Source organism: Pan paniscus, chromosome 7 (genome assembly GCF_029289425.2).
Source record: "Pan paniscus chromosome 7, NHGRI_mPanPan1-v2.0_pri, whole genome shotgun sequence".
NCBI lineage: Eukaryota > Metazoa > Chordata > Mammalia > Primates > Hominidae > Pan > Pan paniscus.
The window spans coordinates 115,364,905-115,379,578 of record NC_073256.2 but is presented as its reverse complement, the minus strand read 5'-3'; the positions used below and the strand labels follow the sequence as shown (position 1 = coordinate 115,379,578).

General features: G+C 42.6%; 1 protein-coding gene across 2 annotated transcripts in view; it reads right to left on the bottom strand.

Annotated features, from left to right (window-relative positions):
• Positions 1–1,485: 1,485 nt before the first annotated feature.
• Positions 1,486–14,674, bottom strand: part of MATN2 (matrilin 2) — a 168,007-nt gene continuing 154,818 nt past the window's right edge. Inside the window, exons 14-19 of one of the 2 annotated variants that reach the window (XM_034966399.2) lie at positions 9,869–10,282; positions 7,082–7,234; positions 5,373–5,444; positions 4,524–4,658; positions 4,041–4,139; positions 1,486–2,044 (exon numbers count right to left, since the gene is read on the bottom strand). In XM_034966399.2, coding sequence (XP_034822290.2) covers positions 1,989–2,044; positions 4,041–4,139; positions 4,524–4,658; positions 5,373–5,444; positions 7,082–7,234; positions 9,869–10,282 — 929 coding nt within the window. In that variant the 3' untranslated portion in view covers positions 1,486–1,988. The remainder of the gene's footprint in view (positions 2,045–4,040; positions 4,140–4,523; positions 4,659–5,372; positions 5,445–7,081; positions 7,235–9,868; positions 10,283–14,674) is intronic. The other variant, XM_034966398.3, reaches the window with a different exon arrangement.

The following is a 14,674-nucleotide window of genomic DNA, read 5'->3' as shown; positions in this document are numbered from 1 at the left end:
ATAAAAGTTTTAGGTACCTTACAAAATAGTGTATATGTTAACTCATTTAATCCTCTGACCACTCAATATTATTATTAGCCTTATTTTGCAGATTAAATCCAATAAGTGATGAAAATGGAATGCAGAACTCTTACACTGAGATTTACAAGTGGCAAAAACAAGCAAAATGGAGAAATAATATTTTAGACAATCTTCAAGTTAAATATCTTGGATTAATCTGTAGATTTTAATGCATTGGTTGGAGGCTTTTTTTTTTGCCATGAGGTTTTTCTTCCCCCAGGAGAAATGTGTTTAATAGCTAAAAAATATATATATATATATATTCTCATGGCAGAGAGATAAAATGTTAGGTTGAAAGGTATTTAATTGCTAAAAAGGAGGAGGCAGTCTTTTGAGCCGCTAGGTGGAGCCTGAACACAACAGAGAGTAAAGTAGAATTGAGCCACCTTGGCAGCAATGCCAGAACTGATAGTCATGCACCTCATAATGACGTTTGGTCAGTGATGGGCTGCATATACAACAGTGATCCCATAAGATTATAATAAGGCTGAAAATTCCTTTTCTGTGTTTAGATAGAACACTTACCATTGTTTTACAGTTGTCTACCGTATTTAGTAACATGATGTACAGGTTTGTAGTCTAGGGGCAATGGGGTATATAACAGCCTCGGTGTGTAGTGGGGTACCCATCTAGGTTTTTCTTTTATTTATTTTTTTGAGACGGAGTCTCGCTGTGTCCCCAGGCTGGAGTGCAGTGGCCCGATCTTGGTTCACTACAAGCTCTGCCTCCTGGGTTCATGCCATTCTCCTGCCTCAACCTCCCGAGTAACTGGGACTACAGGCGCCCGCCACCACACCCGGCTAATTTTTTGTATTTTTTAGTAGAGACGGGGTTTCACCGTGACATTTTTTATCTTGTTTTTTTAATTTTCAGGAATGGTATGCTAAACATTTTGTCATTCTTTTTAAAGTCATCTTTGTTTTGAGTTTGACCATTTATTTGTATAGATGTAGCACATTCCTGTACATGCGGTGTTGTATTTCTGTGGTATGGATTACACCAGAGTTTATCAGTTCCCCTTCTGATGATGTTTAAGTTGTTCCTTATTTTTTGCTTTTACAAAGTCTAGTAACGTTCTTATGCAGGTCTCTTTGTATGTATGGGCTGAAATCAACTGAGTGCAGTTGCTAGATTTACAGGGTTGTGTGCATTTTCAGTTTTATGAGATGTCAACAGACTTACTCTACAAAGAGTGCCATTTGCATTCTCACTACAAGAACCTCACATTTCCACATCCTTACCAACACTTGTTAAAAAATATACTCATTTTTGTTAAGCTGATGGGTGAAAAATGGTATTGTTTTAACCTGCATTTTCCTGATTACTAATGAGATTCAGCATTTTTTTCATAGGCATATTGGCCATTTCTCATACATACATATCTCCCATTTAAAGTTAAACTAAGAATTTTTGCACTGAATACCATTCTCTGAAGTGGTGAATTTTAATATTGTATAAAAAATCCAACTTGTTCCACAAGTACATATGTCCTATGATTTTATGCATACATCCATATACATATATCAAGGTAAAGTCCAATACAAAAAAAACAGCATTTCGTATGGCCAGTGTTCTACAGAAGTAAGACTGTGCAAACTTTATCGTATAGTCAAATGAGATTGCACACTAAGGCAGGATGAGGCAGAAGCAAGTTGTGCCCACAGTATATTACAAAATACCTTGCATAGCTTATTCATTCTCACCTGGTAAATTCATCTTAGAATTCTGAAGGATTTTTTTCCTAGATAAATTTATACAAGTTAGTGTATACTTCTTGTCTTTGTTCTGTGGCAAACCAGCTTTCTCAGTACTGTTTGTTTTACTTCACAACATTATTGATTTAACAATAGCCTGAGCTTTGGGGCTCTGCACTGCGTTCATTGTAATCCGTGATACAATGACTACAAATGTGTCGCGATTTCTAATCTTCATCTGTATCTCAGGCGATTTTCCAGGGCTTCCATTCTCTGTGTCATTTCTTCTAGTAAATCTCAAATTAAGGAAGATGAAGAATTGTCTATTTTTATTTACATTTAAATATAACTTGATTTATCCACGTAAAATTTTGGCTTCTGAAATATAAAAGGTTTTGGGTTTTTTCCCATTTCTGTCAAGTATGTTAAAACCCTGACTTGTAAATTTGTAGAACTCATTTAACATATTCTGTCAAGACAAATATTTTGGGGTTTTTTTTTTTTAACATCATCAAAGCCAGATGGCTCAGTGTGAATTTGTCTTTTTAATTTTAATTTTATTTATTTTTGTTTTTTTTCTCTTTTTTTGAGACAGAGTTTCGCTCTTGTTGCCCAGGTTGGAGTGCAATGGTGCGATCTTGGCTCACTGCAACCTCCGCCTCCTGGGTTCAAGCGATTCTCCTGCCTCAGCCTCCCGAGTAGCTGGGATTACAGGCATGCGCCACTACGCCCAGCTAATTTTGTATTTTTAGTAGAGGTGGGGTTTCTCCATGTTGGCCAGGCTGGTCTCGAACTCCCCACCTCAGGTGATCTGCCTGCCTCGGCCTCCCAAAGTGCTGGGATTACAGACGTGAGCCACCATGCCCGGCCTTATTTTATTTATTATTTTTTAAGAGACAAGGCCTCACTATGTTGCCCAGGCTGATCTCGAACTCCTGAGCTCAAGCAAGGCCACCTCGGCCTCCCAAAGTGCTAGGATTACAGGTGTGAGCCACAGCACCCAGCTGCAGTCTTTTTTTTTTTTTTTAATTGTGATTCCACTTCCACCCTTAATGCTTGCAAATTAGTTTGCCATAGCACACTTCTAGGAGCCAGAATTGATAATGTTGGGAATCTGGTGAAGAGAAGACAATGAAAGAATTCGGCCTTGGAAAGTAAGATATGAAGTCAGAAGCAAAGGGCGATAGGGAGTTTTCACCATGATGCTACATAAGGCCACAGTTTTGAGGAATTCTGACCTATGTAAAAATATGTCTTCTTTAGTCTCTTGTGAGTAGAACTTTGGGGTGGGACAGGGAAGCGAGAGGAAAAGGGCATTAGAATAGGTGTTGGTCTTCCCTGTAAGCTCCTCAGTACCCTCTATCTGCCCTCTTGAGGGCAGAATGAGAGCCCATATTCATCAATTAACCACTCAGAAAGATTATTTCATTTTACTTAAGGGAGCGTATTTCCAGCTTTCAGAAATGGAATTGCCCTATGCTGTTGTTCCTTATTACATAAGCCCATTGGCACAGAGATAGTTCAGAATTAAGCCATTTCCCTATAGACTAGTTGATGCACTTGAGATATCAGCCAGCTTTAGTGCGCTTACTGTAATTTTAAGTTTAGAGCACTTGGCAGGGTGTTCAATATGTAAAAGCACCGAATCCTCTTTTCTTTATTATCCCCAAGCATTCCTTTTATTTGTAATATTGTTTGAATGAATCATTGGATCCTGCTGTTCCCTTGGTGGAGTGTTTCATTTTTTAGAGTGCCGATAGAGAAGATCTCTGCTGCCAAGGGAAAAAAAAGAAAAAACCACCCCTGTCCTCCAGAAACTAAACACACTGAATCTATATGTGGCTGTGGTGTTCCTTGGGGCTAAAGGAAAAGTTTGGAGTACTGAGTTTGAAACCTCTTCATTCTACAACATTCTTTGTCTATACTTACCGTACCTTTGATGCACTTCAGACCTCATCATGTCCTACACACCTTCCTAGCAGAGAGGGAGTTAGGCCAGTGTCTCTTTTTTCCTTACTTTGTATGCTGACCGACAGGACTTATTGCTAAGCCCCCGAGAACAGCCGATGGCAACTAAGTGCTTGACTGCTGCTAATAAGCTTGGCTTGCCCTTGCCTCTCAAACACCTGTGAGGCTGCTTTTTAAAGCAAAAAGCCTTTCCTGGAGTTCACTGTTCTTTGTGACTTCATGGGATTGACTTCAGTTGATAAAACCTACATAGAGTGTGTGAAGTTTTGATAATATTCTTTGCATTCCATACAGAAGCATAATACAAGAAAAGGATATAGCGCTGTGTTAATTTTCTTACTTCTTCGTTTGCAACGTTCTGGAACATTATAAGGTTTTCACATTTGCATTGATCGTGTTTTTCTTCCAAAGGGCTTCCTGAGAAAGCAGATGGAAAGTGTTCACCTCTAGAATCCACCAGACTTCCCAGACGCATAATAATAGGAATGAATCAGCATATGGAGGAAACCATAATGAAAGACATGTTCCACTTTTTCCATGCAGCCAGATCCAGTAAATACCAGGAAAGCGCTGTATATGCTTCCAACACTGGAAGTGGCCCTTACTGTGGATTACTGAGGAACACTACTTGAGTTTCTTTTAGTTTATGTTTTAGTTCTCATTTTACTTAAATTCTTTCTTCTCTTTTCCTCTGTACTATTTCCTACTTCCTTCTTTTATTTCCTCCTTAAAGCTAAGGTTGTTGGCAAGCTGAAAGGCTGAGATCAAGTTATCTTATAGTAATATTTTACTTGGAATTACCTGAAGGTTTTGTTGAATGGGAAAGCTTTTGTGTAGACCGTAAAAGATTGTCTTCTTCAAACAGATATCTGTGTTGCACTGCAAAATTAGAACAGGAAAGTAGGTCTTGGATATTTATGGTGACTGGCTCAGATTCTGTAAAGAGAAAGAAAACTGCAATCAAACCTGCTTAACGCTTTTGGTTATAAAACAGCCATCAGCAGAGTAAGGTACTTGGTATTCCTAGCACTTGGTACAGAGCTTTACTTTGGGACATACTGAAGCAAAAAGACTGTTACCTTCAGTGGAGTAAACATCTTTATTAAAAAAACAAAAAACAACAACAAAACAAAAACAGCCGGGCACAGTGGCTCATGTCTGTAATCCCAGCACTTTGGGAGGCCAAGGTGGGTGGATCACTTGAGGTCAGGAGTTCAAGACCAGCCTGGCCAACATGGTAAAACCCCGTCTCTACTAAAAATACAAAAATTAGCTGGGCATGGTGGTGGGTGCCTGTAATTCCAGCTACTCGGGAGGCTGGGGCAGGAGAATCACTTGAGCCCAGGAGGTGGAGGTTGCAGTGAGCTGAAATCGTACCACTGCACTCCAGCCTGGGCAACAGAATGAAACTGTCTCAAAAAAACAACAACAACAAAAACAAAAACAAAAAAACACTGTCACCTGAAACGATGCTAGTTACCAAATATGGCTTAATGTAACAGTAAATGTTAACTATCTTTTTGAGGGAAAAAAGGCCTTCATTCTCATAATTTGAACATACTTACATTCACTTCTTTACAACTTTTATCTGGAGGGAAACCATGGTTCCCTCCACCAAAATTTCTAAAAACACTGCCTTAAAAACTGTACCTGTTGGCTGTTGGACCCTTTTTGGCAGTTCCCCTGCTGGAGAGTCCTGTCTTCCATCGGAGTCTTCTAGAGCTGAGCAGAAAAAGATGACCAAAAGAAGTGATGGTTGTCCACAGGCATGTGTGTGTTCTTCAGGAAGCTGGTCCCAGACCACCTCCTTACCTACCTGCCATAACCTAAGGTTTTTTAGTTTTGTTTGGTAACACCAAAGATTCAAAAAAGCAGTTGGTTACCATGATACTTATGACCACTCTAGGGCAATTCTCTCTCGTAAGAGAAGCTTGGACCCCTTAAGTACATCTTAAGAATGCTCCCAAAAATGTCATGTCTAGAAAGTAGGGCAGAAAAAAAGGTGAAGTTGTTGAGGGATTTTAGTTGCAGTGGCAGCAGCTCCACTTGAGGCATTTTAACTTGCATGAAACAATCAAGAGGCAAAACATTCTCTACTCACAGAAATCTGAAAGGCCTTCCCTCCCTGTTACCCCTCATCTCAAGAGTTCTTTCCCTAGAGGGGTAAGACAGCGCTTAGACTGGGATCTAACTGGTGAACCGGGGACATGAGTACAAGGAAAAATAGGCAGAACTGCTATCTGTAAGCATATCTGGCACAGTTAGTAAACTGGAGAAAAGCATGCATAACAAAATCTGAAGTCTAAAGGGCAGTCTGATATTCTGTAAACAAGTAGTCCATGCAGAAAGGCATTAATTTTAACAGTGGGCTTGGAAGAACTAGGTACGTCCCTTTCCACTCCAATTATAGGTATATTCTGAAATTGCACTTCAGCTCTCCTGATTTATATAATGATTGATTTTTAGTTAAATGATCATTTCTCTAGGGTGTTTGTGAGGATGAAGCATGCTGGTGTGTCAAAACACTTATTATACTGCTTGGCACAGAGCAAGGGCTCAAACAATGGTAGCTATTACTTTTTTCTTTCCCACCTCCCCTGTTTCCCCCACCTTTTTTTTTTTTTTTCTTTTTTTGAGACAGGGTCTTGCTTTGTCACCCAGGTTGGAGTGCAGTGGCGCAATCATGGCTCACTGAAGCCGTGGCCTCCAGGGCTCAAACGATCCTCCCCGCTCAGTCTCCCAAGTAGCTGAGACTACAGGTGTGTGCCATCATGCCTAGCTAATTGTTAAATTTTTTTTCAGAGACAGGGTTTCACTTTGTTGCCCAAACTGGTCTCGAACTCCTGGGCTCGAGCAATCCTCCCACCGCAGCCTCCCAAAATGGTTGGGTTACAGGTGGGAACCATGGTGCCCAGCCCTTCTTTTTGTACTGTTTCTAGGCATTGCTGGCCCTGCCCATGAAGGAGACACTTTTTTTTGGTTGAGAATTTATCACTAAAGGTTCATGTTGGCCAGACACGGTGGCTCACGCCTGTAATCCCAGCACTTTGGGAGGCTGTGGTGGCTGGATCACTTGAGGTCAGGAGTTCGAGACCAGCCTGGCCAACATGGTGAAACCTCATCTCTACTAAAAATACAAAAATTAGCTGGGTGTGGTGGTGGGTGCCTGTAATCCCAGCTTCTCGGGAGGCTGAAGCATGAGAATCACTTGAACCCAGGAGGCGGAGGTTGTAGTGAGCCGAGATTGTGCCACTGCACTCCAGCCTGGATGACAGAGTGAGACTCCATCTCAAAAAACAAAAAAAAAAAGGAGTTCATGCTGCCTTGTTTGCTAAGGTCTTCGGCGTAAGCTATAGTACCTTCACAGATGCCTTTCTTGAGTTTTTCACTTATCTCATCCATTGTGCTGAAGTCTTCGGCATAGAAGAGATGCTTGTTTGTGGGCTCAGAGGCAATCTCTTGTAGTTCCTCCTCAATGGCTTTTCCTACCCCAACAGCATACATAGTGATACCTAGGGTGCAGGAAAAATTAAGAGCAAGTTAGAGTTGTGTTCCCAGGGGCTGGAAGTTGTGTGTACTGCACCCAAAGCCAGTTAGATGTTAAGTGGTATGATTTGAAGGGTCCATGCCAACCTTCCTTTTTATTTTTCTACCATTTTTATTTTGGTCCTATGAACAAAAGGGAGGGATCCAAGAGAGAAGTGAGGCATCTGGGAGACGCTGGGGAACTAAACTACTAACCTGTTGCTCAGCCCTGGGCTGGGCCATTTAACAAATCTGCAACTTCCCCCTGAATTAGCCTTCTGGATTCATAGAAATGAGCCCTATTTTATGGCTTGCTAAATGGGAATCTCTTCTGGAAGAATTCTAAGAATGAAGTCAATTTATGACCTAATAACCTAGTTTCTACTCAAAGCTACAGGGTAGGAAACGTAAGTGACCTGAGGCCAAGTGAAGCTGCTTTTTGCCCACTTCTGCTAAGATGACACAACTTTGTGAGGAAGTGCTAAGCTGAAAAGGATAATCTGCAGACCATTGGAAACCCCTAAAGTCAGGAAAAAGAACAAACCCAAGATCAGCCTTAAATTTCAACAGGGATATGCGTTTGCTTTAAAAGCTTTTCTTACTCAATCCTTAGACTCCCTTCCCCTATATACTCTTCATTTGAAAGTAAAACACAATAAGAATATGTTCTGCTGGAGTCCAAACATTTTTCAGCACTGATAACTTATTCTAGCTAATTTATTAGACTAGATTCTTAAAAATGTACTTAAAAATGGCTCTTCAAGACAAGGGGCAAGAGTTATGATGCCTTGTTCTCAGTCTGTGTAAGGTCACTAACCAAGTTCAGCATATTTGTCCGGGAGCCCAGTGATTTTATGCACGACTTCCTAAAAAGGATAACTACTATTTTAAGATTCTGTTTGCTATACATAAGACTAGTTAAATTCATAAGAGGATGTCACCTCATATAAATCTTGTTGATTCAAGAATCAAATAAACATCAGTTTCTGCTACCACCTGTCTTTGTGTGATGTGTAGAGACATTTGAGTGGAGCAAAGGGTAAGGTAGATTAGTCTCAGTGAGATGAAAGGGCTAACCACTATCTCTGGAGACCAAGATGCTTCCCCTAATTCTTTTTAAGAATGCAGACTAGGGGGCCTATGAGTTTGACATGAGCTCTAGCAATCTAGGCTAGTGTGAACAGCCAGTTTTGCAATCTATCCAGATGATTCAGGGCAGGACACTTTGTGGCTACCACTCTTGGGCTAGAAAAAGAGGAAGGTACGCAGTATCAATAAAATGACCTCCTTCCCAAAGACAGCGAGTGAATGTCGATGCGAACCAGCCTTTCTGTGAGGAGGAATGGAGTTCACCAATGGGACTGCCAGTACTCTCACTTCTTTCTTCATTCACTCAGCAAGTAGTTCTCACACATCTACTGTGTGCCAGGCCTGATCTAGGCACTGGGTCCATAAAGTCTTAGATGAGGCCTTGATCTGTGCATACCTTATTTCCTCTTACAGGACTTGCTAAAGCAGTGTGTCCTCAACAAGTACTTTAAGAAGGCCGTTTTCGGCTGGGCACAGTGGCTCACGCCTATAATCCTAGCACTTTGGGAGGCTGAGGTGGGCAGATCATGAGGTCAGGAGATCGAGACCATCCTGGCTAACACGGTGAAACCCCATCTCCACTAAAAATACAAAAAAATTAGCTGGGTGTGGTGGCGGGCGCCTGTAGTACCCACTACTCAGGAGGCTGAGGCAGGAGAATAGCGTGAACCTGGGAGGCGGAGCTTGCAGTGAGCTGAGATCGCGCCACTGCACTCCAGCCTAGGTGACAGAGCAAGCCTCCATCTCAAAAAAAAAAAAAAAAAAAAGGCAGTTTTCAAGCAAACTACTTCACAACCTCAAGTTTTCTTATCTCCCTCAAGGAATCTAGAAACTTCACCATAAACTGTCTCTACCAATTATCCTAGCTTTTGGGTTTCCTTTAGCCAAGGGTCATACTCCTCGAGCACGTTTCACATCTGTACAACTGAAGTAACCCTCAGGTCAGGAAAACCTCAGAGAAGAGGCTGGGCTTTACTGAGCAACAAGAGCTTAGAGTCATAATCTGTTCCATCATTTGATTTTCGGAAAAGCTAACTTTGCCTCCTGGAAACACAAGAGTATTATCCACCCTAGGGGCTATTGCATTTTCAGAATGCTCGCTTGAAGTATCGGTTAAAAAATACAAGAATAAATATACACAGTAAAAGTTCCCATCAGAAACAATTTAACAAAGTCTTCAGTTGATTCTAGAGCAAGCCGACCAGTGTTTCGGAACTATTGTGTATATCTAGGCGATTCTTACACTGGAGATCACACACTGGCTAGTAAATCACAGTGAGAGGATACCCGCCTGTGGTCAGCTTAGCCTAACCTTCTAGTAGCCAGACTCCTTCCTGAGCACTTTATTTAACTCTTGTGGGGTCCTGTTAAGGCTTCTAGGTGGCAGGGTATTAAAGATGTATAATGGCAGTTGCCAGGAGGCCTTTCTGTACACTCAAAGAAGCTTACCCTTATGGCCAGCTGAGACCACTGAGTGAGTTTAAGAAACCTGAACCTTGAGTGGTGTAAACCGCACCTCCACCCCATATTACCATTGGCCTTGGCTTTACTGGCCCACTCGGAGACGTCATCCTGAGCCCGTCCGTCGGTGAACACAATGGCTGCTCTGGGCACCCTTGTGGAAAGGGGCCTGGCTCCTTCTCCTTGGGTAAAACTTCTCTCAAACATGTGTTTCAGGGCCAGCCCAGTCATAGAGCCCTTTCCCATGTATTTCATGTGGGCCACGGCTTTTTTCATGTCTTTGGCTGAGTTGAAGTTTCTCAGGGTGAACTCTGTGCGGACCTGTGTGGAATACTGGAGCAGCCCCACTCGAGCAGCTTTGGGGGAAATTGTCAAGGAATCTATAATTCCAGTGACAAACTGCTTCACGACCTCAAAATTCTCTTCTCCAAGACTCTTGGATCCATCGATCACAAAGACCAGGTCAATTGGGCCTTCAGTGCATTCTATAACAAAAGGAAAGTTGACATAGTTGAATAAAAAATCATTTATGCACAAGAGTAGAATAAAATGATGCTACAATTGAAGGCATAACCACTTTGGGGAACCAGTTTTGTTCTTTAGATAATACACAGGACAGATGAGTTGTTGGGAGGGCCACAAGCAACAATAATTTTCACATATACTTTTATGGTTGGCTTGTCATATTGATAAAAATAGTATTTTTCACAAGCAAAACGGCAGATATACAATTGTCTAGGAAACCAAGTCTACATTGTACCCTGGAACACTGACAGGTCTGGGAGGAGCTGGGTGTAGAGTACACTGAAGGGTCTAACAATGCCCAAAAGACTCCTAGAACTTTAGGAGGGTGACATCACCCTAGTGCTGGCATTCTGACAGTCAATGGAGAAAGAGATTTCTTCAGCTCAGCCATCACCTCTGCTGGGGAGCCTTCCTAGTAACTCAGCTTGTATTGCTTTCTATATACCCCAAACACTACTAATTTATTCAACCAAAAATTTATTGAGGACCTGCTTTGTACAAGGCCATGGGCATAGCAGGATTGCAATAGTGACCAAGACACAATCCCTAACACCAAGTTGCATACAATCTAATGTACTCTATATAGTGTTCCACATTGTACAATAATTATTTAATGATGTGTTTCCTCCTCCAGTCTGTGAGTTCCTCCTCAGCAGGGACTGTGTTTCATTCATTTTTGTGCCCCACCCCCCAACACTTGGCACAAAAAAAGTGTTCAGTAAATGTGTGGTGACAGACTAAGTGAATGAGGTGATGTTCATTGGGTAGCACACCTGTAAGTACCCTACTGACCTATTAAAGCTTACAAAATAATTAGCCTTAGTGCAGTGGCTCACGCCTATAATCCCCAGTGCTTTGGGAGGCTGAGGCAGGAGGATGGCTTGAGCACAGGAGTTCAAGAACACCCTGGGTAACAGAGTGACTGTCTTTCTTAAAAAAAGAAAAATTAGCTGGGCATGGTAGTGCATGCCTGTAGCCCTAGCTACTTGGGAGGCTGAGGCAGAAGGATTACCGGAGCCCAAGAATTATAGGTTGCAGTGAGCTATGATTGTGCCGCTGCACTTCAGTCTGGGTGACAGAGCAAGACCCTGCATCTCTCCGTAAAAGAAAAACAAAATTAAAAAAAAAGTTATCACCATAAATTCTTTACATGGAAGCTTTTCAGGCATTTTTTTTTTTTTTTTTGAGATTGAGTCTTGCTCTGTCACCCAGGCTGAAGTGCAATGGTGTGATCTTGGCTCACTGCAACCTCCACTTCCTGGGTTCAAGTGATTCTCCTGCCTCAGCCTCCCAAGTAGCTGGGATTACAGGCACACGCTACTAGGCCTGGCTAGTTTTTTGTATTTTTAGTAGAGACGGGGTTTTGCCATGTTGGCTAGGCTGGTCTTGAACTCCTGACCTCAGGCGATTCACCCGCCTTGGCCTTCCAAAGTGCTGGGATTACAGGCATGAGCCACTGTACCTGGTCTCAGGCAACTATTAATAGATGGTCAATAGTAAGCAGAAATAAAAGCTTTATGTTAAGCAATTTGGGTGTGGAGAGGCTTTTTGTTATTTAGGACTGCAAAAGAAAAATGGACAGATCCAAAATGGATTATCTCATTTCTTCTTCTTTTTTGAGACAGAGTCATGCTGTGTCGCCCAGGCTGGAATACAATGGCGCGATCTTGGCTTACTGCAACTTCTGCCTCCCAGGTTCAAGCGATTCTCCTGCCTCAGCCTCCCAAGTAGCTGGGATTACAGGCACATGCCACCATGCCTGGCCAATTTTTGTATTTTTAGTAGAGACGGGGTTTCACCATCTTGGCCAAGCTGATTTCGAACTCCTGACCTTGTGATCCACCTACCTCGGCCTCCAAAATGTTGGGATTACAGGCGTGAGCCACCGCGCTGGGCCAGATGATCTCATTTCAAACAATCCACAATCTGTGATAAACATTTTGTTTTATATATCAAGCAGCTGTCTAATCTTTCAAAGTGAGGCACAACAATATAAGCATGTAGAGACACACACATGCAAAACCATTTCTATGCCTGGCCAGTATAACATGCTTAACGTCATAGTGTGTGTGGTGTGTGTGTGTGTGTGTGCGTGAGTGCGCACATGTTGGGGGACTGGGTTCTTCTGTTTCTCCATTAAGTGCTTTTCCTCATCACTCAACCTATCGATCTTTTATTAGTGAAAGAGGAAAAGGCCAACTCAAAGCTTCATTTACATTCATAGTCTGTTCCTGAGTGAACCAAAAAAAGACTCAGGCAGCATGCATGTGGCTCTTCAGCAGATTTCAAAAATACTGAAATAATTTTCCAGCAGTGAGTCTGTTTTCTCCTCCTTTCTGTACACATTTTTCTTACAGAACAAAACTAGCACTTGCAACCTCCACACACAGAATGGCGTCCAGAAGGCTTACCCAGGAAACACAAAACAAGGTAGAGTGGAAAAGCATCAGGGAGAGCAGGGCCCAGGTATTTGCTTTCAGACACAGGAAGGACAGCCCCACTTGTTAGCTATTTTTTTGCCAGAGGTTAATTCCCACTTTTCTTGGGCATTTTCTTTTTGGTAGTTAAGTTGATAAGACTGGAATGGAGCTGTGACTTGCTTTCAGAATGTAATTTTCAGAAAGTTCTAGAACTTCAGGCATGGATAAGCCCTTTAAAGATCATCTACTCCAGCCCTGCTGTTGCTTACATCCTCTTTACAGCATCCTCACCCAGTGACCATTCGGCCTGGGCCTCAACGCCTCTCCTGATGAGGAATTTGTCACCTTACCACGAAAGCCCCATCTTTGGACACCTCTGCTGTTGATGATTACAATAGTGATCATTTTGTTTGTTTGTTGTTGTTGTTGTTGTTTGGGATGGCATCTCGCTCTCTCACCCAGGCTGGAGTGCAGTGGTGCGATCTTGGCTCACTGCTGCCTCCACCTCCTGGGTTCAAGTGATTCTCCTGCCTTAGCCTCCCAAGTAGCTAGAGCCACAGGCACACGCTACCATACCTGGCCACTTTTTGTATTTTTAGTAGAGACAGGGTTTCTCCATGTTGGCCAGGCTGGTCTTGAACTCCTGACCTCAGGTGATCCACCCGCTTCGGCCTCTCAAGGTGCCGGGATTAAAGGCATGAGCCACCGCACCTGGCCTGTCTGTTGTTTTTTAAATTTAATTTTATTTTAAGTTCTAGGATACATCTGCAGGACGTGCAGGTTTGTTACATAGGCAAATGTGTGCCATGGTGGTTTGCCGCACCTATCAGCCCATCACTTAGGTATTAAGCCCCACATGCATTAGCGTTTTATCTTGATATTCTCACTCCCCTGACTACCCCCAACAGGCCCCAGTGTGTGTTGTTCCCCTCCCTGTGTCCATGTGTTCTCATTGTTCAGCTCCCACTTATAACTGAGAACATGCAGTGTTTGGTTTTCTGTTTCTGTGTTAGTTTGCTGAGGATAATGGCTTCCAGTTCCATCCATGTCCCTGCAAAGGACATGACCTCATTTCTTTTTATGGCTGCATAGTATTCCATGGTGTATATATATCACATTTTCTTTATCCAGTCTATCATTGATGGGCATTTTGGGTTGATTCCATGTCTTTGCTATTGTGAATCATAATAGTGATCATTTTTTGAGCACTTAGTGTGTGTGAGCACTGGGCTCAACACCTTTATTTATTTTTTATTAAAAAAAATTTTTTTGAGACAGGGTCTTGCTGTGTCACCCAGGCTAGAGTGAAGTGGCACAATCACAACTCACTGTAGCCTCAACCTCCTGCACTCAGGTGATCTTCCCACCTCAGCCTCCCTAGTAGCTGGGACCACAGCCACGTACCACCACAACCAGCTAATTTTTCTAATTTTTGTAGAGACGGGGTTTCACCATGTTGCCCAGGCTGGTCTTGAACTCCTGAGCTCAAGCAATCCTCCCACCACAGCTTCCCAAGGTGCTGGGATTACAGGTGTGAGCCACAACACCCGGCTGTTCAGCACCTTTGGATACACGATCTAATGTATTCTTTGTGATGGCTTTGTGAGTTATTATCCTTATTTTATAGACGGGGAAATTGGGACTCAAAGAGTTTATATAATTTTTGTTTGTTTATTTGTTTTTTTGAGACAGAGCCTTGCTCTGTCACCCTGGCTGGAGTGCAGTGGCACGATCTCGGCCCACTGCAACTTCCATCTCCTGGCCTCAGCCTCTCAAGTAGCTGGGATTATAGGTGCATGCCACCACACCCGGCTAATTTTTGTATTTTATTTATTTTTTTTTTTGAGACAGAGTCTTCCTCTGTTGCCCAGGCTGGAGAGCAGTGGAGAAATCTCAGCTCACTGCAACCTCCGCCTCCCGGGTTCAAGCAAT